The 27,639-nt window shown below is 40.0% G+C and overlaps 1 protein-coding gene across 8 annotated transcripts in view; it reads right to left on the minus strand.

Moving 5' to 3' along the window:
* TMEM131L (transmembrane 131 like) overlaps positions 1-27,639 on the minus strand; it is an 81,813-nt gene that overhangs the window by 28,744 nt on the left and 25,430 nt on the right. For 5 of the 8 annotated variants that reach the window (XM_034064617.1, XM_034064622.1, XM_034064616.1 and 2 more), the window contains exons 4-14: positions 17,794-17,865; positions 16,443-16,566; positions 15,244-15,360; positions 13,096-13,206; positions 11,732-11,791; positions 7,001-7,078; positions 4,975-5,128; positions 2,643-2,701; positions 2,169-2,277; positions 1,135-1,237; positions 371-524 (exon numbers count right to left, since the gene is read on the minus strand). In XM_034064617.1, the coding sequence (XP_033920508.1) occupies positions 371-524; positions 1,135-1,237; positions 2,169-2,277; positions 2,643-2,701; positions 4,975-5,128; positions 7,001-7,078; positions 11,732-11,791; positions 13,096-13,206; positions 15,244-15,360; positions 16,443-16,566; positions 17,794-17,865 (1,141 nt within the window). The remainder of the gene's footprint in view (positions 1-370; positions 525-1,134; positions 1,238-2,168; positions 2,278-2,642; positions 2,702-4,974; positions 5,129-7,000; positions 7,079-11,731; positions 11,792-13,095; positions 13,207-15,243; positions 15,361-16,442; positions 16,567-17,793; positions 17,866-27,639) is intronic. The other 3 variants (XM_034064620.1, XM_034064621.1, XM_034064619.1) reach the window with 1 other exon arrangement.

Genomic DNA, 27,639 nt, shown 5'->3' on the forward strand with positions numbered 1-27,639 from the left:
TCTATGTAGTAAAGACTTCTATTACAGACTATGAGGAAATGCTGAATCCTATGGAGCACAAACACACATGCAACAATTCTGAGAACAGAGCAATGGTATATAATTCAATGCATCTGTAGCTGCAACTCAAATGAAAGAACAGTTGTTAATGAAACAACACAAAAACAAGCTGGACAGTGAATAATGCCCATTGAGAGAGTAAGCTCTTCAGAACCTAACATTTATGGACACACAAATACCTTTATTTTTTTAACTGATTTCAACCAGCTCTGAAAACACAGAGTTCTCCAAAGGATCTATTTCATATGTTGAAGGACTGTATCCATAAATCACAGACAAAACAGTATATGAAGCAGAAAAAAAAGCTTACCTTTAAAATGTTTTTTGTTTCTCTGGCTATGAAGACTTCTGTCAGTTCAATGCTGAAGTCAAAATTGTTTGTAAACCATATGGACCAAAATCCTGAAGTATTATGATGTGGTTCTATATGAAACAATGCTGCAGAAGGATCTACATCAAAATACCTGTAAGTAAATGCAGAAGAAAAATAAATACATCTGCAACTGTCTTTGAGCATACATAAGAGGTCCACACAAGAATATAACTGTAGTATTCTTGCATAACGATGCTCCTTGAAGGTTTTAAGGAGAAAAAACAAAATTATTTCCTTTGGAATACTTACGTATAATATCAAAGTAAAAACTGACAGAAGCAATGCAAAAGAGGTAGGCAGGTTTACACTCTTCCTGTGCTAAGTAGTATATCACTACCTACTGCTTTGGATGAAATTTGCAGAAGAAGAAAAGACTACACATTTTCTCTATAACTATCCTGGTTCTGCATAACAAATTTCATCACAGACTCTAAGCAACATTTATATGATATGAGCTGCTAAGGCGTACCTCTTTATTGGCTCCTGAAATAATTCTTGGACAAAATGCAGAACTACTACTTGAAATGTCACAGGTCTGTTTTGGCAAACAACACAGTAACAATAGCAAGAAGTCTTTTCACTTTTCTTGGAATTGTTCAGTGACAAAACAAGCTAACCTCATCTCTTAAAGTAGGGTACAATGTTCTTCTGACAATATCAGTGAATGTTAACAAACAAACAAAAATCCATTGTCAACCTACCCTTCCATCACAGGACAGGAAAGACAGGCTTTTAGTGTTGCAGTGCCTTCCAGTTGATTACTCTTCTTGTCACCATGAGGACTTTCACTGTCACAGGATGCAGCTGGGCAAAGAACAGACAACAGGAGAATACAACATCAGCCAGAACAATTTTCACATGAGGGTTTGGAAGAACACTACAAAGGGGAACATTTGTTAGTCCAATTCTAACACAGGTGAACTAAGTATCTAATCACTTATGTCCCGATTTTCAGAGGTTCCACACTTTGTTTTAAGAAGATTTTATGAATGCTACACACCTTCCAAAAACACACACAAAAAGGCTGTGAAGAGCAACCCAACCAATTTTAGCCATGTGTCACTGGCTCAGCATTCTTACTTATCAGTGCACACTGCCTCCTTTTAATAAATGAAATACTGTTCTGAAAAAAGCAATCACTTAAAATATAGTCCTTTCTTCTTATTTTCCCTCTTTGCTAGGAAAAAATAAGTCCCAGCATTATTGTGAAAGCAGCCTGGTTCATAAACCTTTAAAGTCTATGCACTGCAGTCTAGTGGTCAGAATAGGAAACAGGCTGGAGTCAGGAATGCCTAAATCTTTGCTCTTCCACAAACACGCCTGGTCCCAGGCAAGCCTCTTCAACGATCCTGCCAAGAAATGTCATAGAAAATGACCACCCAAGCACAACAGCCTTTTAGAAAATATATTGGAAACAGAAAAATAACCACAAATTATAAAAGGATGTTGAAAAAGCACATTCGGTAATTATGCTTACCGAAAATCAGCTAACATTTTAGCAAATGCTTTCTTCCCTTTTTTGTAATATGTATAGCTTAGAGCCTTCGATCAGCAAAAGAGAAAGCATATACACATCAAAACGGTGGAAATAATTAGAAGAAAGAGCTCATCCTCCTTCTCAAAAACATCCAAGCAAGTTGATTTTGTGATCTTTCAGGGTCTCTTACCTGATGAAAAAAAAAAGCTACCCTTTTATAATTAAATCCTGTTTGATCATATTATAAGTACACTGTACCTTTACAAGAAATAGAAGCAACTTTTGTAAAGTTAGTGGATGATGAAGATAGCAGTACTGGCTCAAAATCCACAGGTGATGTTTCTTTTTGTGACAACTGCCGTATTTCCTGCATGAAGACAAGACACAATAATCCTTGTAGAAGTACTAACATTATTAGTGTAGCTCCTGTATTAGTGTATCTTCTTGTCAAATTTGCAAGCTAGTATCTGCCATTTTCTCAGATCTTTTAAATGAACCCATGGATTTTTATTCAAGTTAACAACTCTTATGTCTCTTAAAAAACCCCATCACTGAACTACACATCATCATCAAAAAGATCTGTTGGATATCTGGGAACCTTTAAAAACATACGAGGCATGACATTTGCTACCAGGAAAATCAATCTGCTATTACAGAGTAAACCAGTGGGCTAATTAATTCCCCAATCAAATGTAAAACCCTAAAATATAACTTTCTTATGCCCACAATTACCTGTATATGTACAAGGCTGTTCCCAGAATGCATGACGTATACATCTACTGAGGAATCACCTGTCCAAAAGAATGAACACTGATGTAAGTTGACCAAGGACAGAAGCACTCTTGCTTGGTCAGATACTCATGAGAAGCAATCCCAATTTAAGTATAAGAATCTTTGTGCAACAGCTACCCTTGTAAAAAGGAGGAACTATTCACATCTCAAGCTGACACTCATTTCATAAAGGAGTAAAAATCCACTCAAGCATTTTGGCCATAAATATGAAGGCAAACAGGGAATCTTCATTATCTGCTAAATCCAAGATGGAACATTACTACCCCTTTCCTATGGGCAAAGAAACAGGAGGCAGAGCTAAAGGAAACAATGATGGCTGATGCTACCATGACTTTCTAAGTTTAAGGGCCAACCTATCAGTAGCATGGGATTGTCCAGTAAAAACTGTTCTGTATGCATATACAGCTAACTCAAGACCCTGGCACGCCGCTTCAAACAGCAAGCATTATCAGGAGACAGTGAGAAGCCGGATTAGATCCTTAACACCTTTTGGGCTTAAAATAGGAATTGTCCTATCAGCTGGTAGGGTAGTAATCTGTTGACCAGAGCAACAGTATATGGGTATAAGTCAGCTTTCACCTGCCAATGCGATGGTACGACTATACTGGCTAACCACCCTTCATCACTGGAAAAGTTATGTTCACGTCCACAGGACACTACGAACATGCAGAGGACCAAGAGAAGAGCAGCAGGACAGAACAAGAGGTGACTATTATAACAGGTTGGTCATCACCCTTCCATGAACAAGACTACCTGAGCTTTTGCCCTTCCTTATACTTTACATTAGTAGATACAGGCTGACATAAAAAGACATTCTCCCAATTCATCAGGCACAATTTCTAATGAGTGTGCTTTGCTCAGCTGCTTGAAAGCAACACTACAGTTGCCAGCTTCCAAAAGAGAAGCTGGTTCAAGATACTGACTTTGAATGAGCAGATGGTCCACATACCCACAGCTGCTTAAAGCACATACTCTTCAATCTTTCCAGCTGGCTAGCTCCTCTGTGCAGATCTTGCCTATCTGCTGTCCCACTCTAAGTGCTAACGCACGTGCTGTACATGGAGACTAACACAGCACCGTATTCCCTTTTGCTAGATCTTTCTCTCGAGACCACATCTCATTTAATTATACAAATCAGAGGCAAGCAAGCACTGCTGTTTGATATGGTAAAGCACCATATCAAAAGCAAGCATGACCTGGAACTTCCCACTGACAGCAAGTCCAAGGGCTAGCCCAACCTCTAACATAGTGAGGACATATAGAATCATAGAATCATTATATTTAATAAAAAACAGTCTTAAGAGCTTCTATTAGAAGCTTCTTCTTCTATTTAACCATCAAAAATGTTAACAGTAAGCACCCTTGACACAATAGATGTGAACGATTCTCTGCCATTATCAGAATAAATGTATGCCCACAACTCAGCAAAACAAAGCACTGGCATCCCACTGGTAGGGAAACTAGGTTTACAGAGGGTATTCCAGTTTCAGCTCTTTGTAAATATCACATCTCAGAACAGGTCATCAGAAAAAAGCATATATTGTTTTGTGACCAAATGTTAAACAGAACGTCTCAAAAGAAAAATAGATAATGTTCTTTTTTTCACTAGTATTTTAAAAAATATTATTTTAATATGGATTTCTAAGCAGTTCCTTCTTCTTTAATCAGAAAGTAAAACTGGCAGAAATGTCTAAAAAAAAACTATTCAAACAGACTGAAAAGCTCCATAAGTAACGTAAAATCCCCTGGATTTAGAGGATTTGCTCACCCAAATTATGTAGCATAAAAAAACCTGCAAGGAGTTGATTTTTTGCCTGTAGAATTCTAGCTTACAGGGACAAATGATGTGCACATCTATATTACCTCACTACCCTACTTTCCACAACAGCTACTATTCCCAGTGCTGTACAAACCATTCTGCCTTCACAGTTCTATTATGGTCAATTTAATTAATGTGAAACCAGAAATGCAGCTGTAGAAATCAAAGGACCATGACATTTTCCCATACTATGAAGGACTAAAAAATGAAACAGAAGTAGTTTACAACTTTAAAATCATTACCTTCATAAAGAGCACTCTGCTCACAGTAACTGCCTTAAACAAACTAGCTGACAAGCTGTGTTTAACTGAACTCTTAACTGTTAATACTTAGCTTTTCCCCTTACTTGCACAATTTGGCTGTCACTGAATTTGACTAAATTTAGCACATCAAATTGCAATTTATGTATAAAACCAAGTTCTACTACAATTAACAGTCATATTTAGGACTTACCCAAGGTCTTCGTATTTTCCATTGCTACATAAACTACAAAAAGATTCTCCAGTAAGTATTGTCTGTGCTCCACAAAATCTTGTTGGGCATTTTCCATTCTTACCGTTATGCTCATTTCTAGCAGCACTGGGTCATCAGACATGAAACAGCAACTCTGGAGCGAGACAAGGGGATATGGTGTGTATGTGGTGTGAGAGGAGAAAATTAGTACAGTAAGGTATTTTTAGAAGTTAATCAAAGGTATTAGCTAACAGTGAAGGTTACCAGCACCTTGGCGCTGGCAAAACAGGAGTAATTAGGACCTCAGCTAAAATCTCAGCAGAAACCAAAGACAGTGCGGGTACAAGCAGCACAGCAGAAACAAAGACAAAAAACAACTGAAAAGGACACTGAACCTTGAAAGAATGCAAATTTATAAACTGTCTTAGTCAGTCTCACCTCAGGGACTGCAAAACAGTTTCCTTTGTTAAATCCTCTGCCTTCAATAAAATGTGCCATAAACAGACTGATGCATGTGTCTTAATGGTAGGAAGACAGCTCATGTTCACTGGTCTGTTTATAGTTAATTTTTCCAAATCCTGTGTTTTTTGTCTCCATTTCTCACTGAAGTAATTTTAAAAAACAAACATACATGTGCAATTCTTAATAGAAAACACTGTTGTCTGGCTAGAATACTTCAGATAAATACAAATAGGGTCTTATTGCCTTCTCTAAGTAGTGGCTGCTGTTAAGACAGCTGAGTCTCAGCAACTACAAAGACACAGACACCATTTCACAACAAATTCACGCCAACAATGTGAAACAAAACTAGATAATCAACAGTGAATAACATAAACTGGTCCTGCATCACACCATGAAGGTCATTAGGCTTCAATGCCCCACCACGAGGACTACTTTGCTCAGAAGGAAGAGGAGAAAACCACTCCTGGCACATGAAGTGCTCTCATGAAGCGGTAGCAATACACCTTCAGCTAATGTGAAGTGTCGCAAGGAGGTACTGTGGGAGCAGGGAAGAGTCTTTGGGAATGGAATGCCAGTTCACTGCTCAAACAGCACCAAAGAAACCGTCAGCATGTGAAATGGCCATCAGGAGCAGGAGAGGAGGCCACTGTGGAAACTGGAGCACAAGGCTGCTGTGCCCCTGGAAAGCTCACACCAAAGAGCAAGCAGCTGCACTACATGCAATCTCAAAAGTTCAGGTGCACCTCAAGCTTAGCCTTATTCACCAATGTAATGCAAGAATCAAACATGGGAGTAAAACAGCACAGGGTCACTGTAACATGTAACATACAGGAATACAGCTATAGAGTCCAGGCCTTGTCACACTTGATGGAAGATGCTGCAGACCACAGCACAAGCCTATCTATCTGATTCAACCAAATACCCCATCGAATACCATTAGCATTGTGAACCAATACCCATTCACTGTGTAAGGACATTTAAGGAGAGAAGGGAAGAGGAGAATCAGATAGCACTGCCCAGAAGGATAGAGAGACCTACTGTCCTGAATGCTCAGAAGTTTTGGAGGGGGCTTTTCTGCTAACAAGCTCACCCCTCCTTAGCTCTGCCCAACACCAAAGCCACCTTCAAAGCCTCTTGAGCACAGAGTCCAGACTTCAGCTTCCCAGCTCACTGATTTGTCAGTGTGAACCAGAAACTTGTGAAATGCTTCTAGAGATAGGGAATTACAGGCATCCAATCACTTTTGTACTTCATAGAAGTAATATAGCATCTCCACATTAACACACTTAGCCTGCTGGTTTGGTCTTGAGGAAGAGGGGCCATGGAGGTATTTGGTGTCTTTTTCCATCTCCCCTCTTCTAAAGGTTACAGCATAATATATGTGACATTTCATGTATACCACAGGGTACAGTTTTATAAAAGCATAGGTAAAAGCACAATTTCCCTTTAAACTAAGACACTAGATACTGCATTGTTGCTAAAACTTCTAGAGCTGTGGAAAGTGCCCCTCTAAACTACAACTGAAATAAGACTTAAATAGGTAGAAAATGATAATAAAACACACCTTAGCTTGCTGATATGCATCATTAGGTAAACTGCATTCAAGGTGAACACGTAAGAGACTGGCATTTGTAGTTTCTGCCTATAAAAAAGGAAAGTGAAGACAACATCAAACATTTGATTCAAATGTGCTTCAAATCCCATGCACACACCACAATTTATAAGGATAACAGGACTGTTTCCACATATGCATGACACAGAAACATATGAAAATTAAAAGAAATAAATACAATTGCTCTATACACTAGGTGAATAATCAATCTCAAATTCTCAGGAACTCTGTCAATATCTGCTTACTTATCAAACAATTATTCTACATGAATAATTCTCTTGCGATACTTAACTAAATATCTGAGTGGGGTATCTGCAGGTTCAACTTTCTGCACATGTTAATGCGATGGACTTTAAAAAATGTCAATAATGCTAATTATTGACAATGCTAATATATTTATAATAATTATCTTTATATATTATTATATATTTATAGCGATTATCATTACTATACACTATGTCAATATTGCCTTATGTCTATATTATGTCAATAACGTTGAAAAGCTAAACTATGAATCAAAGTTTTTTTTTCAATATCCAGCACCCTATTTTGCATCTCCTTGGGACAGGCAGAAGGGGGCAGGGTGCACCTGAGCAGAAAGTAGATTTACCACACACGTGGCATTTCATGGGGTCCAGTTTTACACAAGCACAGTCAAAAGGAAGCCAATATACAGACATCCTGCATTCCTGATTCAAATTTCATAACAAAATGACTGGGACTTCACGCAAGAGGGCGATGTAACCTCTGCAAAGTGGAGATCCACATCCCAAACCCTGTCCCCATCGCAGCTCTTAGGGGAACATGAACCTCTGCCACCCTTCCTTTCGACAAATGCTTTTGTCCTCATCAAATTTTAAGAGCAGAAATAAAACTCCATTCAGTTCCAAAACCTCTCACAGCCATGACTGCTAGTGTGGTTTTAATGAGGCAGTAAGACTACTCAGAGAGCAATTTTGGGGCTGTTTTTCTGGCCAGATAAACCTTGATGCTTAGGCTTCCTTTCTCAGTGGTTCTTGAGAGAACACTACCACTTTCCTGGTCCTACATAAGGAGTTGATAGCCTTTATTCAATGCCATTGTAGTTTAAAGAAGTTTGAGACCCCACACCCCTATTAAAAAAGCTAAATCATTTTTCCAAACTTTTTTTTTTTTTTTTACTTTTGCCATGGCATATACCTAACAGGAAAAACTGCTGTCACCTTAAAATTGAAGCTGCTAATGTACCACACAGAGATGAAAAAAAATGCAGCTGGGGTGTATTTGATGTTGATCTGTTTTCTGCACGATTGCCACACACACACACTCCTTCCCCCCCTTTGAGAAGCTATCTTCAGAAAAGGAAAAGGGTTTTCATTATCTAAGGCAGACAACAGATGCATAACTGTCATGCCCACTATCTTACAGTACTGGTAGGACAGCTGTGTTAACCATAAAGCAAAGATAACGCATCTGTGAAGAAAACACTGTGAGAGGCTGAGTTTCCAAGACAAAGCCAGGACCATGTCCACATCTCCCAGCAGCACAAGCACTCCGTTTACACTGTAAATATCACTGCCTATGAATCAGAGCAGGGAGCTGAGTTATGCAGCATATGTTTGCACCAGAGAACTGCAACAGAGAGGCAGGGCACAAGGGAAAAGTCAGAGAGTGCTACAAAGCAGTACAACCACTGCCACATCATTACCTGGTGCCTCTAGTTTGTATATGCAGGCATATATACTTGCACATACACACATTCTCAGCACACACAAATCCTATATCAGCTGAACAGAGAAGTCTGATGGAAGCCACACAAACTAAATTTTTGCCAGCTCTGGCAAGTTCTTACACTTTAATTTTAAAGAAACAGAGGCTTCCGTCAAAAAAAAAAAACAACCCAACCCTGAAAACCTGAGCCATCTGATCTGCAAGAAGCCCCACTCTCCTGGCACCGCTCTGGGATTCCCACTGGGGGACACTATAGTAGGCAATTACTTAGGAAATAATTCATCCACCAAAAGAGAGACAGAGCACCCACAGGACAGCTGGCACCGGCCAGCTCAATAGCCACCAAGGAACCACAGATCCAGAGTCACTTTTAGGGAAAGAATTCCTTATTCTGTCTAAAGTGCCTGTTAATGGCTCTAAACAAGATTTTCACAGAGATGTTCTTCCATCATGATCAGGACTGTAGAGTTCAAACCACTTCCTGGAGTTTGGCTACAGTATGATCAAAAAAGAGCAAGCATTGAACAAGCCTCCCCTTCTTCCTGCAGGCTGATACCTCAAAGTTTCTGTCCTGGACTAGCCCTGGCCCTAAAGAGCTTTTTCCACTCTGAATGGTGTTAATTAACTGTCCCTGTAATAATGATTCAGCAGGGTTTCATCAGGTTTTTGCAGGCAGTTATCAGGCTGGCACACCAAGAAAACTCTACCTTCCTTCTCCACACCCAAGCACCACACTTTCGCATTTGCTTCTGTGATCTTCTGTCTCCTGGCACAAAACATAGCTTAAAGTCTTGGATTCTTGCCAGTATTCTCAACGTTACATTGTTCATAAAGTCTGAACTCCTCGGGGAAGTCAGCAAAGTGATACCTGTGTCTCCTACAAAAAGATGCCCCACCTCGCAGGTCACTCCTCCATTGACATTTCCAGTGTGTTACAGAATTTTGAACACAAAGAGGCAGTGATGTAGCTGCCCTGTCAGTGCCATCCAAATAATAAACAATGCCAAAACCCAGACAACTGGAGCAAAGACTACATCCAGAAGTTGGATAAACAAAAGATGACCTATCTACCATCTGTTACTACTTAGTGGTAACTAGCCACTGCTGAACGGCCACGTGGACATACTGTGAATTCACAGTGTTGGGAGACAGGTCTTCTTTCCTCCCAACTGAGTGAGCCAGAAGCCCAGAAATCCTGGGATCCAGGACCACAGCCAGAGCATGCTCATCCTGAACCCTTCAGAAGCTGAAACTTTGAAAAGAATAACAGAAAGAGAGTGAAATTCAGCAGCAGAGAAGGCAACTTTGTCTCTTTTTCTTTCCTTATTAATCTCAGGAGTTTCTGCTAAAAAAAACTGGGGGAATGATGAAGAAAAATAAAAGCCTGTGCACCTTTGTCTATTAAAGGATAAAAACAAGCCATAAAATCAATAGAAGTTTATTTTCCACAAAAAAAAATGCAAACATAAACTGTATTTCCAATGGAAATACTATTATAGAGGTAAACGTTCATCTATAATTCCCACAGATATATCATATTTTAAACATAAATGCTCTGTAGAGACAAAATTTCATCCATATCCCTATGTACAGTTCTGGCCAATCACCTTGAAAAGAAACTTTTACAAATTGGAGAAGCTGCAGAAAGGGTTTGTCAACTTGGTTAAGAAATGGACAACCAATCACTGAAGAAGCATAGACTGTTCAGCTTGGCAAGGTAAACATGCAATGACACCTACAAATGCTTCTGGGCTTATACCATGACAGCAGCAGAAGTTATACAACCTAAATGCATACCCTAACAAATATAAACCATCCACAACGCAATTTACACTGGAAGTCAGGTGTAGGTCTCCAACCATCAAAGGAATAAGAACAAGTATTTGGGGTTATGGTAACAATGCCTACAGCAGTTCTGAGAAGCCACTTTACCAAGCACATGATGGGATTAAATGACGTTACTTTCTTATCAAGGCCTTTATGATCAAGGAAGTCAGTATTACCAAACAAACACAACCACCCTTAAAACAGTAGACACGGAGGCAAAAAACACACACACCACGCAGCACTCAGTAAGTAAGCTGTCTCACAGGTTTCCAAGGAGTAGACTTCAGAGGGAAGGATAGCTATAGTGTACCAAACTAGACACTGCTGCCCAAGGTGACAACTCATGCATCCCAAGATGACAAGAGTGTGTAAATGAGGCTTATGCTATCCTTGAGTGGTATTTTACTTCAGTAAAAATAAACTGGGGAAAGCAAACATACACAGTTAAGTATGACTGGTTTGTTTCAAATGCTTTTTCACTACAGATCTCCACTGTGTGTTTAATAGCTTTGTATCTTTAAGTTTTCCCACGTGCAGTCATTCACTCAAAACTCATATACCTCTCTTCTCCACAGCTTCTGAGCCTATAATATAAACTGGACAATCCAGAATCATATCAATTTTTATGATATCTGGATCAGAATATTAGGAGGGTTAACTGAAGGAGGTACTTCTGGACAGCTGTCTGAAGATAGGCTAAGAGAGTTGGGGTTGTTCAGCCTGGAGAAAAGAAAGCTCCAGGGAGACCTTACAGCAGCCTTCCAATACTTGAAGGGAGTCTACAAGAAATCTGGAGGACTTTTTACAAGGGCATGTAGTGACAGGACAAGGGGTAATGGCTTTAAACTGACAGAGGGGAAAGTTAGATTAGATACTAGGAAAAATTCTTCCCTGTGCAGCTGGTGAGGCCCTGGCACAGGTTGCCTAGAGAAGCTGTGGCTGCCCCATCCCTGGCAGTGTCCAAGGCCAGGTTGAATGGGGCTTTGAGTCCAGGTCTAGTGGAAGGTGTCCCTTGCCCACAGCAGGGGGGGTGGAACTGGATGAACTTTAAGGTCCCTTACAACTCTAACCACTATGATTTTTCTAAATGGAACCAAACTTGAGCCATAAGGTCCCCTTCAGTATTACGTAGATCTTGTCTACTACCTTCAGCTGAGGAGCTGCTCCTACTGCTGCAGCATTTCCATCCAAATTGGTACCTGTGAACTGAAGACAAATTCCTCAATTACAGGAAAATTACACCCAAATAAATGTTCCTCATGATACATTAAGGACAATGTCAAGTGCTTCTCAAAACTTCTCAGGAATTCAGACACTTGTGAAGCAGCAGTCTGCATTCAAACTTCAGACAGTAGCTGACAATCCCTCATTGAGCTAGACATGAAGATGCAGAGACACATCATTAATAGCATCCAAGAAAAGCCTTCTTAGTTCTACCTTTTGCACCCCAAATCACAAAACCTGAAGCCTTTTGGTTCCTTTGCAAGAGTATGTGGACACTCACAAGCAACCACACCTACATGATTTACAACAAAGAGACTGGTACAAAGGACAAGAAAGGAAGAGAAGGAAATTGTGCATTATCCTTAGATAGAGGTAAGACTGACCTAACATATATGCAGCAGACTGAAAAATATTATCTAGGCTGAGAATTTTTCTCAGGTACAGAAAAAGACAAATGAAGGCAATCTAACACAGCTCACATACAGACAGAAGATTAAATTCTGTTACACACTAAGATATTCTAAATATGTGTATGAAAAAACTGAATCTGTGTATAATACAAATGGAAATTTGAAAGATCATTTTTGTCTTTATTCACCTGAAAGGTTCTGTAGGGCCTTTAAGACTACAAAAATACCTGCAACTGCAACCAAATGACAGAAATTGTTAAAACTTCTTTCAATTGACATAGATATGCCTCTTAAATCCACCTTGCTGTATTCTCCAGAGCTCTCTGCTTTAGTCAAGCTGAGGTAAGCAAGCCTGGTTATCTTCAGCACCAATATGAGCAGGAGGGGATACTGCAGCCTGACTCCCACCTCTCATTCTCATCCACACAGTACATCACACCTTTTAACTGCGGCAAGCTGTTGGCACAGCCCTGCTGTGAACTGGCATGGGGAACAGGTCTGAAGTAAAAACCAGAACAAACCAAAACAGCCCTCCTCCCTGCCTTTATAATACAAAGTTTATTTTTTTAAGGACAGGTCAACCCTCCAGTCTAGTTCAGAGCAGGGCCTCACAAATAGTTCTGTTGGCAGAACTGAGACAACAGCACACCACAGGAGTATGAACAAGTAGGAATAGTTTAAATGCCAAAGACTTCTCAGAAAACCAGAACACCAGCTGATCACAGTAGCCCTGTATCTCACAACCTCTTTCCTGCCGTTATCACTGATACTTGGACTCTTTGTTAATGTTCCTTGCATCCCAGCAACTGGAGGACAAAACCCTTTTCATGCCTAAGAAGGTTTATGTTTCATCTCCATTTGAAATGCATACTGTACCAGTGTGTGTGATGCTTGGATGTTTTGAATGTGTGGAAGCAGTAAGTAGGTGTTTGATAGCTGCATTCTAGGTTCTTCTGGAGATGACATCAGAGTTCCTGTTCCAAAAACCTGGTGTTAAAAACAAAAAGTTTTACCGTTAATATTTTAACATTAACAATTAAGATTAACATAACATTAAACATTTTAACATTAACATTTAGTATTTCAGTTATCACAGTAACTTACAAAACTACTTTGCTAATAATAACAATCTTCCAAAGACACAGATCTAGTTTTCACATTAGTCTTCTTTTGAAAGAGAACTTATGTAAGTTCCAATGTGGAAAGTAACTGTACACACTTTAGCATGTTCACTCATTCAGGCACTATTACAAACATAAAACAAAGCGCTTACCAGCAGAGCATCAGGTTATCTCAAAAAGAAAGTATCTAAACTCTCTTACTATTCTTCCAGCAATTACAACACATGTATCACTATTTGGCAGTGCAGCCACTTCTGGGAAAACTTTGTTACTAGTCCCGTTTCATATTCACATTCATATCCAATGGCCTTGCCTTAAAAAACTAGTAAAATATTTTTGATCATTTTAGTTATTAAATTCTACAGTTTTCAGAGCACTATTAAAATTTGCCAGTTGAGTGTTTTTACTGTACTCATGTTCTGCTCCACCAAGATTAGTTTATGACAATAAGAAGCAGGAGAATGGGGAGGGGATAAAATCATTAGACGTTAAGAAAATTACCTTGGAATTTTTCACTTGTATACAAAGATTTTTTTTTTGCTTCTTAGACAAAACATGTTTTTAAGTGGATAATATTCTATGTTCACTGAAGATCTCTGACTACATGGAAAATATCAGAACAAAGGGAATAGGTTTCCTTTTTTTATGGAGGCATTTACAAAGTACATTTTACTATAATGGTACTTCTACTCCATTTGGGTGAATCTTCTGTACATACTCTTGCATAAGTGCATTAGGAACATCACACATATTTCAAGACTTTGGGGCTGTCAAAAGCACTGTAACCACTCAAGTTATGCCCTATTTTGAAACTCTTAAACCTAATGCAAGCTGAAACCATAAGCAGCTACTTCTTCTGTTTCAAGTGGCTGGTGAAACAGCCCATGAAAACCAGTCCATTACTGATTTCACCAGCAGTCCAACAGGAGACAAACTGATTTTCTGGTAGCACTGACAACTGCTTCCCCATGACTTACTTGATAAAAGGCTCTGCCTGAGCTGATCAGGCAGGTCAATAAATCAAGGAGTCAGGAGTGAGTGCAAGGAGAGGAGAGACATCAAAAAGAAAAGGTCACTCACTCTATAATGTACTCTTCCCCCAACCTTGATGAAAAGTTCCTGCCAAATGTAGCATTTCCTCTAATAAACAGTAGATAAATGCAGCATACATATTAAAAAACAGATTTTTCAATTGAAATTACCTATGCTTCAATTTAAGGAGCTTTGTTTTCCAGCACAGTATCTAAGTATGGGAATGAAATAGCTGAGTGGTTGATTACAGCTGGCACTGTAAATCACTGAATTCAGAGACAGATTTTGTCTTTAACAAATTAATAAAAGCAAAGAATTTGGAGTATAAAATGTCCCTCATAAAATAAAAAAGCTTAAGACTTGCTTGTATTCAGTGATTAATCAGACAATAGATGGCTTTAATGCACAACCATTACTTCGACTTTCCTGTTTTAAGGGCCTAAACCTCTCACTCTGTGCTACATCCCCAATGTGTTTACATAAAATCCCCCAGAGTAGCTGAAAACCACCTAAAGTATTTCCTAAATGGGTTTTTCATGACAAATGCATTCCAGCACAGTGCAGTCTAGACTGTAGTATTATATGAAGCCAACTAGTAGGACCATGATCTTTTAAGTACACATATACAAATACACTTTGTTTTACTACTGCAAATAGCCGCACTAACAGTAGTAATTTTAATCATATAGAGAGATGTACGAGTGATCACGAGACTAGTGAGATCTGGTATACAGGATGAATCGTAAACGTTATCCCACCTGGCTTGTATCAGGAATCCAATGTACTTTGAAAGTCTGTAAGTTCTAAATGTATGAAAATCACTTTTTAAAACACAAGTAAATCCAAAACTCAAGCTAAAAAGAGTAGTTACCTGATATGAAAGTACTCCATGAGATGAGGTATTTATAAATAATGAGCTTTCAATACTGCCTTCTTCTGTTGGCAGGAAGAGTACTCTGAAAGAGATTTTTCCCATCGTAGGAATCACCTGCAGAAACCACAAAGAAGTTTTCTTGCTCGGTGCCAGTGATCACAACACTCACCATTCAGTCACAGGGCCCAACAGACACCTCCACATGCACACCCGTGTCTGTCGATCCTATTATGCAGATCTCAGCCCTGAGAAGTTTCTGCTGTCCACAGCTCTCAACAGCTCTTACTTCAGAGAAGAACTGAGACCACGCAACAACTCGCCATATTAATGGCTAGAGTTTGTCAGCTAGCTCAGGCCTCATCAGTCAAGACTCCTTTGTGTTCAAGAAGTTAATCATGCTTTTTTGTGTCTCTGTGTGCATAAAAATTCTTCCTGCATATAGATACCTATTACAAACTGAATCAATCCCCCCCATGATACACAGTTGAATGAGTCAAGGCTGAACTGAGGCAACACAATCAGTAACCAAATTGGTCTAACTATAAAAGAACAATGACGTTCATGTCTGCACAGTAATACCCATTCAGTCATCATAAAAGCACAAATCAGATGAAAGCATAATAAAAACCCTTTGCACATCAGCATAGGATAAAATGTGGGCTACATCAAACTGAGATCACAGTAATTAATTCTTAACATGCATTATATTATTATACACTGTTAAAAAAATCAGTGAAAATAATAGCCTTAGATCATAAGGTAATTATACTCATAATTGCAATATAAAATGCATAAAACATTTCAGTGCAGGTTGTTTTGAGGAATAGGCAAGATCATTCAAAACACTGAGAATTCAAGGCTGTAAAACACCCACATGCCTGTAGATTACTGCATAATGCTGCTTAGAGAAGAATGAGAGTTAAACAGCCTCCTCCTTAACACTGAAAAATTCTTCTTCTCTGTTACTGTAAAACATATTTCCTACTGTAGGTTTTGGATGTCTTTTACCAGTCTCAGGAGAAGTGAGAAAGAAAAAAGAAAAAAAAAAGCTAATAAAACAGAAAAAAAACCCAAACCTTGAAGGTCCTACAAAAAAGTACGAAGAGAAAACACAGTATGAAAAGCTTAGGCCAAAGGAAGCATGAAGGCTTGGCACTTGGCCATTACATAGTTTCCAAAAGTACATCAACACTCACCCGGCTATGAGCAGGAGACACATGAAACTGTCTAGTAGCTGTAAACACTGAATTCACTACAACTTCTATATCTCTACTAGGGTTGTAGGCATGCAGCATTTTAGCTCTGGGTAACCCCAATAACCTACAGAAGGTGGGGGGGGGGGGGGGGAAGAGAAAGAAATTATTCACTTTATAAGCACAGACTATGCACAAAACAGCAACAAACACAAATCACTCTAAAACAGATTAATATGCAATAATTTGCTAGCTGTATCTATTATTTGGAAACATGCCAAACAAATTTTGTCCTTTGGTATCTACAAATAAGCAACACTAGGATGTAGGATGTGCACTTGAACAAAACTCATTTGAGTCACCTGGAATTTAAGAAAACTTACAACGCACAAAGTTTTGAATAAAGAAGTTTCAATAACCAAGGCCTTGTTTTGTCAGCTAATTCTCTCAAGGCTTCTGCTTTAGTTAATACATTCTATACATTCATTCTGTCCACTCCGTGAAATACTCTTTTAGCTCAAAAGGGGACCATGTTCCCTTTGGTTTCTGGTAGACCAAAGGCTGAATATCATTTAAGAATAATCCTTAAAGTTTTCTTAGAGGAGAACATAAAACCAAACCAAACAAATCTGCCTTCCAGTATCTGAAGGGGGCCTACAGGGATGCTGAGGAGGGACTCCTCATTAGGGGCTGTAGTGACAGGACAAGGGATAATGGGTTCAGACTTAAACAGAGGAAGTTTAGATTGGATGTAAGTTCTTTACTGTGAGGGTGGTGAGGCACTGGCATGGGTTGTCCAAGGAAGTTGTGAATACTCCATCCCTGGCAGTGTTCAAGTCCAGGTTGGACAAAGCCTTGGGTGACATGGTTTAGTGTGAGGTGTCCCTGCCCATGGCAGGAGGGTTGGAACTTAATGATCTTAAGGTCCTTTCCAACCCTAACTATTCTATGATTTTACCAGTATGTTTTGCCTGGGACTTTCTGGATTTTATCTTCAGAAGTTAAAGGAAGGAACAAACATGCCCCAGGTACTTCCCTAGGAAGGGAATTTTTCAAGAAATGAACAACCAGCATGCAGAACTGACTGGACATCCACACAGAATCACCTGAAATGTACCCAGAATGTCTGATGGTTCCCTATTCCCTTTTCCTCCTTTTGAAAAGTATGTTGATTTTCATTTACAAAGTATTGCAAGGCAAGAAACACAGTTTCAATTCCACGGCAATTACTTATTATTTCTCTTTCTTTTCAAGAAGACAAGATGCCAGCTAATGATCTTTACCCAAATGTAGGCCAGTGTAGTTGTCCCTCCCTGCTTTGTTATTAATCAAAATAATAATGTAAGATACTTACTGCATTCCAAAATGCAGAACTGACGGGTGAAAATGTAAGGCCTTCCCATTTGGAGGCATCTTTGCTGAGAAGCTGAAAAAAAGAGAAAAGAGGACGCAACTATTATTTAGTGGGTATGATGCTACAACACTGCAGGGAAGGACAGATGCTGACTCTTTATATTCTAACCATACCCTGTTTCCAAATCTTCTCATACATTCTTCTTGCTGCTATAAGACCGACCTTTTAAGGTTTCCATACAATAACACGTGCTGGAAATACCATGCCAATAAAAGCTCAGTTTAAGAAGTATCCCATTTTTAAAACAATGCTGCCTTGGATAACTTTAATCACGCTGATACACCTGTTTATGGGGCTGCACAGTGAACCACAGAGGGAAGACAACTTCAGAGTCCTGGGAAATGAAAACTACACTGGCACGGAGCAGATCCCCAGCCTTGTCAATTCAACATTCACACAAGCACTGGTATGAGCACACCCGAGAGATGCAGAGGTAGAGAAGTAAATAGCAGCATGGGCAAAAGCTGACATCAAGAGAACTGCTTGCTGAGCTGTAGCTTTAATGCAAAAGCCAACTCGTTTCTTATAGGCAAAAGAGAGTTAGAAATAATGTGTAACACACAGACCGTCATCTTTCCTTTGCCCTAGGAAAATTCACAATACAGTTCCCATCAGTTCCAGCACATTTTTACCTTATTTGAACATGAGCTGATGTCTTATTACATAGAAATCTCAGGATATCTTTACCACTCTCTCAATTAAAACCTGTCCTCTGCAAGTCCTAACAACCACAGTGGTAAAAAGCAAGTCCAGCACTTGTTCACTACATGTATGTACCTAGTGCTAAGCTGCTGAAAACTTCCCCAGAAGCAGTCTGCATGCTGCATGGCCAGAACCAGTTTCATCTTTACTGGATGATGCCAATAAGTATCCTAGCAAAGATGAGTCTGAGACGGAGGGATGGACTGTGGTCTCATTAGTTATCCAGCTGCTTTGAATAATGTGTGGTAGTATAGTTAATTGGTCCCCAATTTAAAACTGTAGTTCTGTAACATTACACCTTTAATATATTAAAGTACCTACATAATTCTGTTGTTATATTCCAAACCAATAGACATCATAATTTATTACCACTCAGGAAAAATCAGGTTTATTATTATAAAAACCCACAACTTGTATGAAAACACTGCTCATGCAAGGGAGCAAACTCCCTTGCTGCTGCAGCAGAAGGAACGCCGTATATCCAGGTCACATTTCTGGGGAGCTGCTAGAAAGTAATGAAAGAACAGATGACACAGAACTACAAAGTCTGTGTGAATGACAGCTTCCTTCCAACCATCTTGTCTCTGCACCCCACAACTCTTTCTCCATTCCTCGAAACACCGCAGCAACCAGCATCTTCTTCCTTTTCCAAGTCAGCTCCAGAGACATACCCAGGATGAAAATCTGAACATTGCTGTTGTAAACATATGCAAATTAAAATTGCTACTGCAGTAAAATCCCCAGATGGGGCAAAGAACATTTCTGAAGGGTCCTCTGGTCCTTTTTTTATACGCTCACACATATATGGCAAAATAAAAGTTAAGCCTGTGGTTTATGCACTACAGTATCACCCTGAACCCCATCATGGCTTAAGTTTCTAGCATCTTGCAGGTACTGCTGACATAACCTTTTCCCACCAGAAAAACCTCTGCTGAGAAAGGCAAGAAGCCAAGTAAGTGTAATTGGCAGTGGCTCTCCAAGACTTACTAATCTTCCTTCTGTGGAGCTCTAGCAGCAGCAGCACTTTCCCTCTCAACCCTCACTCTCTGCAAAGGCCCCCCACTGCACAGGCTGCAGATGCAGCTGTGGATGTAGGAAGACTGCATTTCATTCAATTTGGGTGAACAAGGCCATGCTGCAGCACTTATTCTTAGAAGAGCAGTGTGTTACTGTCCAGAAAACAATCACAGTCAACCCTCTCCTAGCCAGAAAAAGGGGAAAACCCTCTGACAGCAGCAGCAGCTGTAGCAGGATCCCAGGGCTGCTGTCCTATTCCTTCTGGAAAAGGCAGCCTGGACCTGGGATGGAGGAAGCTCAGCCTCAGCTGTCAAACTCTCCAGGCTCCAAACTGACTCTTGCGCATGGAGTTAATCCCAGAGCATCCCTGTACACCACTCCCCAGCAACCCCAGGAACAAGTCTGTGGTTACAAGTCATCCAGCTTCTGCTCTACACCCCACAAATGCTGCCAAATTGCCCCAAGCCACAGCCTGGCCACAAAAGTAGAACAGCCACATTCCTAGGGCACTGTGCTCACAACCCTGGCCAGCTCCAGGGCGTCTGCGCCGCTTATCACCAGCCCTGAAGCAGTGCCAAAAAACAACTTGAAAGCTGATGAGTTTATTCAATGGCAGGGCTAGTGGAAAGAGAAATCCACTACTGTTTTGGGGTTCCCCACCTCTCCCAAGGGAGATGACAAGTTGGAATAGCAGGAATGGACAGAGAATCATTCTGCACATCAAAAAGGGAAAGGCCCATCTACATTATAAATGGGTTACCACAAGTCTCCTAAAACCAGCTGGAAGCTGGCAGAACACCCCTTCACATCCCTGAACTCCAAACACCATTCAACACATTCAGATCTCTGCAGGGGATCTGATATGGAAATAAACTTTGAAAGCAATTTATTAAGACATTTAAAAGTTGAAGTAACTTAAGTGACTTTTTATAACAAAACATTTACTTTTGGGTGTTTTTTTTTTTGTCAGTGGTGGTTTGTTGGGGGATTTTTTCCCTTCCTTTAAGAACCTCATCTCACTAACATATTCACCTCAAATTATGCCAAAAATTTCTCTTTCGGCTGTAGACAACATGGCCAAGAAAGTACATGGATCGTTTCATGAGAACTTTACAAGCCTGGGAAAGACACACAAATATCAGCCTGAGAATGGAAGTCTTGAAACAACAAATGTGGAGAAACAGTCTTCTTCTTAGTTGGAAACCAGGCTTCTTCTGTTTCATTGTTTTTAAAATCAGCTAACAGCACATTATGCATGTCGTCTGACAAAGCCGGACTCTCCGCTCATGGCACCTCTGTTTTTTTAGGTAGACCAGTTGAACATCAACTTCTGAATGATAAATTTTGGTATAGCAGGTCAATGCCAACATTTCAGGGGGCATTTTCAATCACAAGTGCAGCACAGAAATGGAGAGGCAGTAAGAAATATAAGAGGGTAAGGAAATTCCTGGCACCTACTCTGAACACTGCAGTAATTGCCTTTGTATCAAAAAGCTAGTTTAACTGGCCTCATTATCACTGCCAACCCAGCAATTTAAAGCCCCTCCTCCTCTCCATCCTCACAATATATCTAAAATGCTGACACCCTGATCATCCATCTATATCAAAAAAGGACAGCTGAAACACTGGGGAGGCAATGGAGGGCCCCACAGGGTCACCCAGAACAGCGGGAAGATGGGGGCAGGCTCTGGTGTGAAGAAGAGGGTGAACCCAAGAGTCCCGCAGCTCCAGTCCGCTCCAGCTCATCACCTGATTCACAGAATCATAGAACAGTTTGGGTTGGAAAGGACCTTAAGATCACACAATCCCAACACCCCTGCCATGGGCAGGGACACCCCACACCAGACCATATTGCCCAAGGCTCTGCCCATCAGATAGGTGATTCACAGAAAACACCCAGCTGAGAGGTAAAAACCCTGAGCATACACACAGCTCCCAGCACCAGGGATGCTTGCCGGGGAGAAAGGTGCACACGGAGCAGACAAAAAGGGACTGGAGGGGAAGGTAGGGTGAGGAGAAGGGATGACACCAGGGCAGAAGAGCTGGTTGGAGGAATGCAAGAACACCCAGACTGCCTGTGCAAACAGAAATGTGTCACTACAGGTCAGCAACTTTGGGTTGTTTTGTTGTTGTTTAAAGGAGTACAAACTGTAAAACCTCAATACATCATATTCCCTCTACTGAGAAGCCTCAGATGTGCTTTTCCGTAGGAAAAAGGGCATCAGAGAACATGGATAAGCTGCTCCAGCCTTTTACAACATTTCCTGCACCAGAAAAGAGCATTCTGGTGTCCTGCTGATGTGGGACTAAAAGGGGATGCCAATACGGTATGCTGAGAGTGCTGTTAAATACAGTTGAAATTGTTTTGCCCTTGCTTCTTTCAGTTCTGATACTCTTCGATGTAACTAGTAAAAACAGGTTAACAACCAGGTCAGCATGATTATATATATATAAATATTCATAGCTCCAAACCCTAATATTTATATGCAGTGTATAGGACACACAAACATTTGTTCCAAATAAGCAAAGACCCTTTTATTTCCCTGAAGAACTTTCTTCCTAACAGATTTAGTCACACTTCACCAGCCAGAATCACAAGAGAAGTATTTCTCCTAAAAATCCCCACAAAAGGCCAAATCTACTCTGGATTTCACCATTTTTGTGTTGCGGCCTGGGTTTTTTGTTTTGTTTTGCCCCTTTAAAAAAACAACCAAACAAAAAACCTTCAAACTGGAGCTAATTCATCTAATGCCACATAGAAAACACTCAGCAATCTGCAGAATAAACTGCGTCTGACCAGAAGCAAAGGAACATTTCCTGGAAGGAAGTTTATCCCAGTGTCACTTTTTCTTCTATTTGCTCCTTCAAGTCTGCCTTGTGTCTTTATTTCTTTACTTTAACTGATTACTCTAGATTAGCTTAGAATGTGTTATCTGACGATTCAGATTGCAAGCCTACTGTAGTTGAGAATAATTGCAATCGCCACTTGGTGGCTTTTCTTCATCCTTCCTTTTTGTGCCCTTTGTTCTCAGCAGATGAAGAAAAAGCAAGTTGGGGGAAGGCATTTTATTGTTGGGTCTTTTTCTTTATGGCTGTGGGGTTTGCTTGGAAACAGCAGGCAAAAAGGTCTGGGCTCTTTAACACACAAGAGGTCCTTTTTGAGTGAAACTCCTTAGGCAGTACTGTTTTATTTTTCAGTGTGCTGATAAAGTAGAATTTGACTTATGTTTGGTATTCTGGCACTTCATACGTTCAGTGCAGAAATATTAGTGAACCCTCAGGATGAGGTTTCGAGATAAGAAAGCATGTATGTATTGCTTAGGGAAATATAATTTTTAATACATAAACTGAAACAAGAGAAATTAAATTAAAATCCCCTCGTTTACTGGTGAATTTTAGATTCATCCCTCTAGATTACAGTTCATAAACAAAAAGCAGACTAAGAGGATGAGATTCACACTATGGGAACAACCAAACCCAAACAGCTTAAATATTTCTGATTTTTAAAATGTCTCTTGACACAGAAAACCAGTTAATTAAGAGGAAACTGACATAGAAACAGCAGCTGAACCAAAAAAGTATTTTGCAGAGTTACTTTAAAGCTTTGGTTTGTCACATCCCCTTGTCCCTCTCTTCTCTCAACCTCCCATTTACCTAAGGCAGTAAAAGCACCAAGCAGGAGTTAGGAAGGTTAAACTGCAGCTCCTGATAAGACACACAGCAGCTTTGAAAGAGATGGTAAAATTGTTCAGAAATGAAAAATTAAAACTTGAGTTCATCAAAACTAAACAACAAAATTAAAACTTGAGTTCATCATAGCAACTCTGCCAAAACCGGAAACAATTTTTAAATTCTGACTTTTTGTAAACAATTTCATCCTTCTTCCTAGAGGCAGAAGGAGAAATCAGAAAAAAAGTTAATCTTGCAACATCCCTATACAGCTCTCAGGAAAACTGTATGTGCTGGCGTCCCTGTAGGGCAGTGGCTCATGTTCAGTACCAGAGCTCAGCACAGCCTCAGCTCCAGAGACTTACGGAACTTCTCTGTACCAACCTAAGACTCAGGTGACAATACATGAACCTCTCAGTCTTTACAGATGTTTTTATTTTTTAAAATATCCAGCAGGTAAAAGAACAAAAATATGGATTTTAAACCCTGGAAACCTAGAAGTCAAAAAACTCCACTATTTTTAGCACTGCATTGTTTAGGAAGAGCTGGAGAACTGACTCACTGCTTCTGAATGCTTGGGGATTGGCAAACCATCCTTAGGAATTCATTTACTACTTTACCAGAGAACAGTGCTGCTTCTGGAAGAAGGATGGCCATCTTTTTCTCTGAGCTATGCTATGTACATCAGGGACTGAATCCTAGACTGTGGAAAGCAGGAAAGGCCAAAATGGTGTTATCCATCAAATAACATGTGTGCATGCATACCTGATATTTGGCATGTTTCGGCTACAGGAAAATAGGAAAGGGGAGCTAAACCAAAATAAACCAGTGAAATGGATGGGATAATCACTTTAAAAACAAATCCCACAGTTTCTGGCAAGGTAATGATCTAAGGGGCAGAGGGGTCTAGCAGTCTTTGTTTTCTTTTTCTAAACTTCTGAAATTGGCAAAGCAGCCTACAGCCAAGACCTGCTCACCAAAGATTCAATGGGCCGCTACTTAGTTTACTTTTTTAAAGTACAGAGATAAAGAGGTAGGTAAGCCTAGCTCAATGTGTAAAGCACAAACCATTCTCCATTACTTTCATTTGGCCCCTTGTCATCTCAACTTAAGCATCCCCTTCTGCTCCCCTTCTCTAGCCCTGGCGTTTCCACTGCCATTATTTGTCCTTCTGGATACCATTCTCTTCTCTCGCTGCTCATACTCTCTTTTCCTATAAAACTCTGCAATAATGTTTATACAAACCCTTTGCAGAACAGTCATTTAAGCTAGCAGTACTTCAGTTTTATTTATTACAAAACTACAACAAAACTGCAATGATCAAATTCACAGGATCTCACAGGATAGCGCTTATAAAGTCACATTTCTCAATGGGATATAAATGGAAGGACACAGATTAAAAAAACCTAACTTTTCCCCCTTACTTTACACCCAAAGTCTCCTTGAAAAACATCCAAAGAAGTCAAATGCAGACAATAAGAACCAGAATAAGACTCATGAAGAAATCTAGCAGATGAGCAGTGTGGCACACAGCATTCTGTGAGCATCCTGGCTAAAAGGCTTTCTTCTCCAGATGTGCCTGTGGTTTGTATTGCAGCAGCAGCAGCAGCACAATAAAGCATGCTTAACAGCAGAATGGAATTACTCCCTCCCATAAATTAGCCCCCAACTTCTGAAATAACTGAAATCTGTACTAAATTAAGAAATTAATTCACAATGACTTGAGTTCATTTGAAGTTGCTTTCTGAAACCTTTCAAAATAGCAGCCTTCCAGTACCTGAAGGGGGCCTGTAAGGATGCTGGGGGGGACTACAGCAATAGGACAAGGGGTAACAGATTAAAACCTAAACAGGGGAAGTTTAGATGGGATATAAGGAGGAAGCTCTTTACTGTAAGGGTGGTGAGGCACTGGAATGGGTTGCTCAAGTAAGTTGTGAATACTCCATCCCTGGTGGTGTTCAAGGTCAGGCTGGACACATCCTTGGGTGACATGGTTTAGTGTGAGGTGTCCCTGCCCACAGTAGGGGGTTTGGAACTAAATGATCCTTTCCAACCCAAGCCATCCCATGATTCTATGAAAATCCTTTAGTTGCCCAGATTTCAAGCAACATCCAATGCCCTCTAGAGATCGTCCAGCAGGACCCTGTATTTTTTAGGCACCTCAGACAGACAGTTACGCTTAAGCAAAAGAAAAGGTAACCCTAGAAACTCACAGACACAGACCTGGGGGAACAAGAAGGGAGTTATCAGTGAACTGGGCATGCAAATCAGGCACTCATGTGGCCTAAGTTGAACCTTCAAGTAACTACTTGTGCACACAAAAAAAGGAATCTTGTTCCAGCGAGGCTGAGAAATATCTAAATTATTTGTTTTGGATGAGTATATAGGGCCCACCAGTTCAAAATGCACATATTTTCCTCTAAGCATCTCTACCACTGCCAGCAAATTCCAAATATCCTGGCAAGCAGAACATTCACCTTCATTTTCCTTTTTGCTTTGCATAATTTAACAGGTGCACGTTCGTTCTGCAATGTTTCATAAGCCAATATCCAAGTACTTAAGACAGCGATAACTGCTCTGAAATAAAACCTTTAGTTTACTTTTAAGCTTCTTTAGATTTCAACTTGAAGAAGTCAGCAACCTTCTCCTAAACTGTTAAAGACATGGAAACAATAAAGTCTGTTCTTTTTTTTTTTTTTCATTCTTCCCAAAACATATTAAGAGTCTCTTGCCTAACACAAACACACACTTCTGGCTCCATCAGAAGCCTTGGCTTTCTCCATGTTTTATCTTGAATTACCAGGTTCTGAACTTCCAGGGATATGAGAAAATACTGTATTTCATGTCTTTTTAAAGAACACTTCAAATCCATCAGTATGCATAACAAAAACACAAATCCCAAAGGCACACAATGCAGCTCCTGCTATTTTTATTTTTTACTTTTTAAACCTCAAAGCTTTTAAACCAAATTCCCTTTTTTCGAGTAATTTGCTTACCCTGTAGTTGCCAAGCCCTCAAAAAAACCCCCAAAACCCGAACAAAACCAAACCAAAAAACCCAAACAAAACCCAAAAACATTTAAACCGCTTGCATAACCCAGGTTTGTTCTTCAAAAACTGACACTAAGATCACAAATAATTTCTTAGATGATAATTCTGCCTATCTTAATTAACAAGCATTAAGAAAGGCAGTCAAACCTGAAAGCACCCAGGCCTCATGTATACATGCAAATAAATGGCTGCTTTTTGAAGAATGCTGCTCAATGCTCACAACTCAAGATCAAGAGCAGCTAGGAGACTCACATTGGTCCTCCAAGCTCCTGCCCAGAGTCTCTAAACTGAAAATGAAACGTTTTCAAGGGGAGGGAGATGTGCTGCTCATAGCCCTTTTCAGACACTCTGAAAACATGAACCCTAGAGAAAAGCACATGGAGAAGTACCTAAAGAAAAGTAGTACCTAAAGAAGTACCTAAAGAAAAGGTTTCTACCATGTCAGTATGGTGCTTTCTCCAGTTAACAGCAAAGAGGAGACTAACTGCAAATGTTGTGCTGAAATACCATGAAATTTAAATAACTATTCCCTATCCACAGTTTTCAAAACATTTTACTGAAAGCAATCAAATTTCACAGCATGGCCCTGTAAAAGAGGTAGGATAAAACAACTTTAAGAAAGGCAGAGAACAGAACACACACCTACCTATCCCGTACCTAGGAAGGGCACACTGATTTTTACTTACTAGGTAGTAAAGTAATGGTGAAACCATGACAGGAGACTTTCGTGACAAGGGCTGTTTTTAAGCACAGTCCTGTACTAACATTATTAGGAATCTAACAAAGAAAGAGAGATATTGCAGAAGAAACAAATACTGATTCTATCACACTCGCCTTTACTAAATTAATTCCCTCAAAAATAACAATAAACTAGTTTTCTGTTCTTGCAGCGTCTACAGGACAGTTAGCAGTATAGACAAAAGAGAATCAAGTGAAAACAGACCTCGACTTTTAACGGATCAATTGCAATTCTGTTTCGACCAGTTAAAATACAAGTTCATTTCATCACGCACACACAATTTTACTTATAAAACTCCCCAAGCTGAAGAGCAGAGGGCAAATTTCTGTCAATTCATCAGCAACCTTCCTCCAAGTGTTTCCTTTCACATGCTGGGGCAATGCAGTATTTCTCCAACTTGGGGAATCTGGCTCCTGCCTTGAGAGAAGGGGGGAAGGCATTGACAGGAAGCACAGTGAAGCTGCAAAGTTCACGGCAATAGGAAGTTACATTCTTGTCAAATATCATTGCACCCAACCATTTCCTTTTTCTACTTACAGCCACAGCCAAAAATTTCCATCTTGACAGAAACCATTTTAAGTTAGAACAGTTCAGCAAAATACATGAAAG

Source organism: Melopsittacus undulatus, chromosome 7, assembly GCF_012275295.1.
Source record: "Melopsittacus undulatus isolate bMelUnd1 chromosome 7, bMelUnd1.mat.Z, whole genome shotgun sequence".
Classification (NCBI taxonomy): domain Eukaryota; kingdom Metazoa; phylum Chordata; class Aves; order Psittaciformes; family Psittaculidae; genus Melopsittacus; species Melopsittacus undulatus.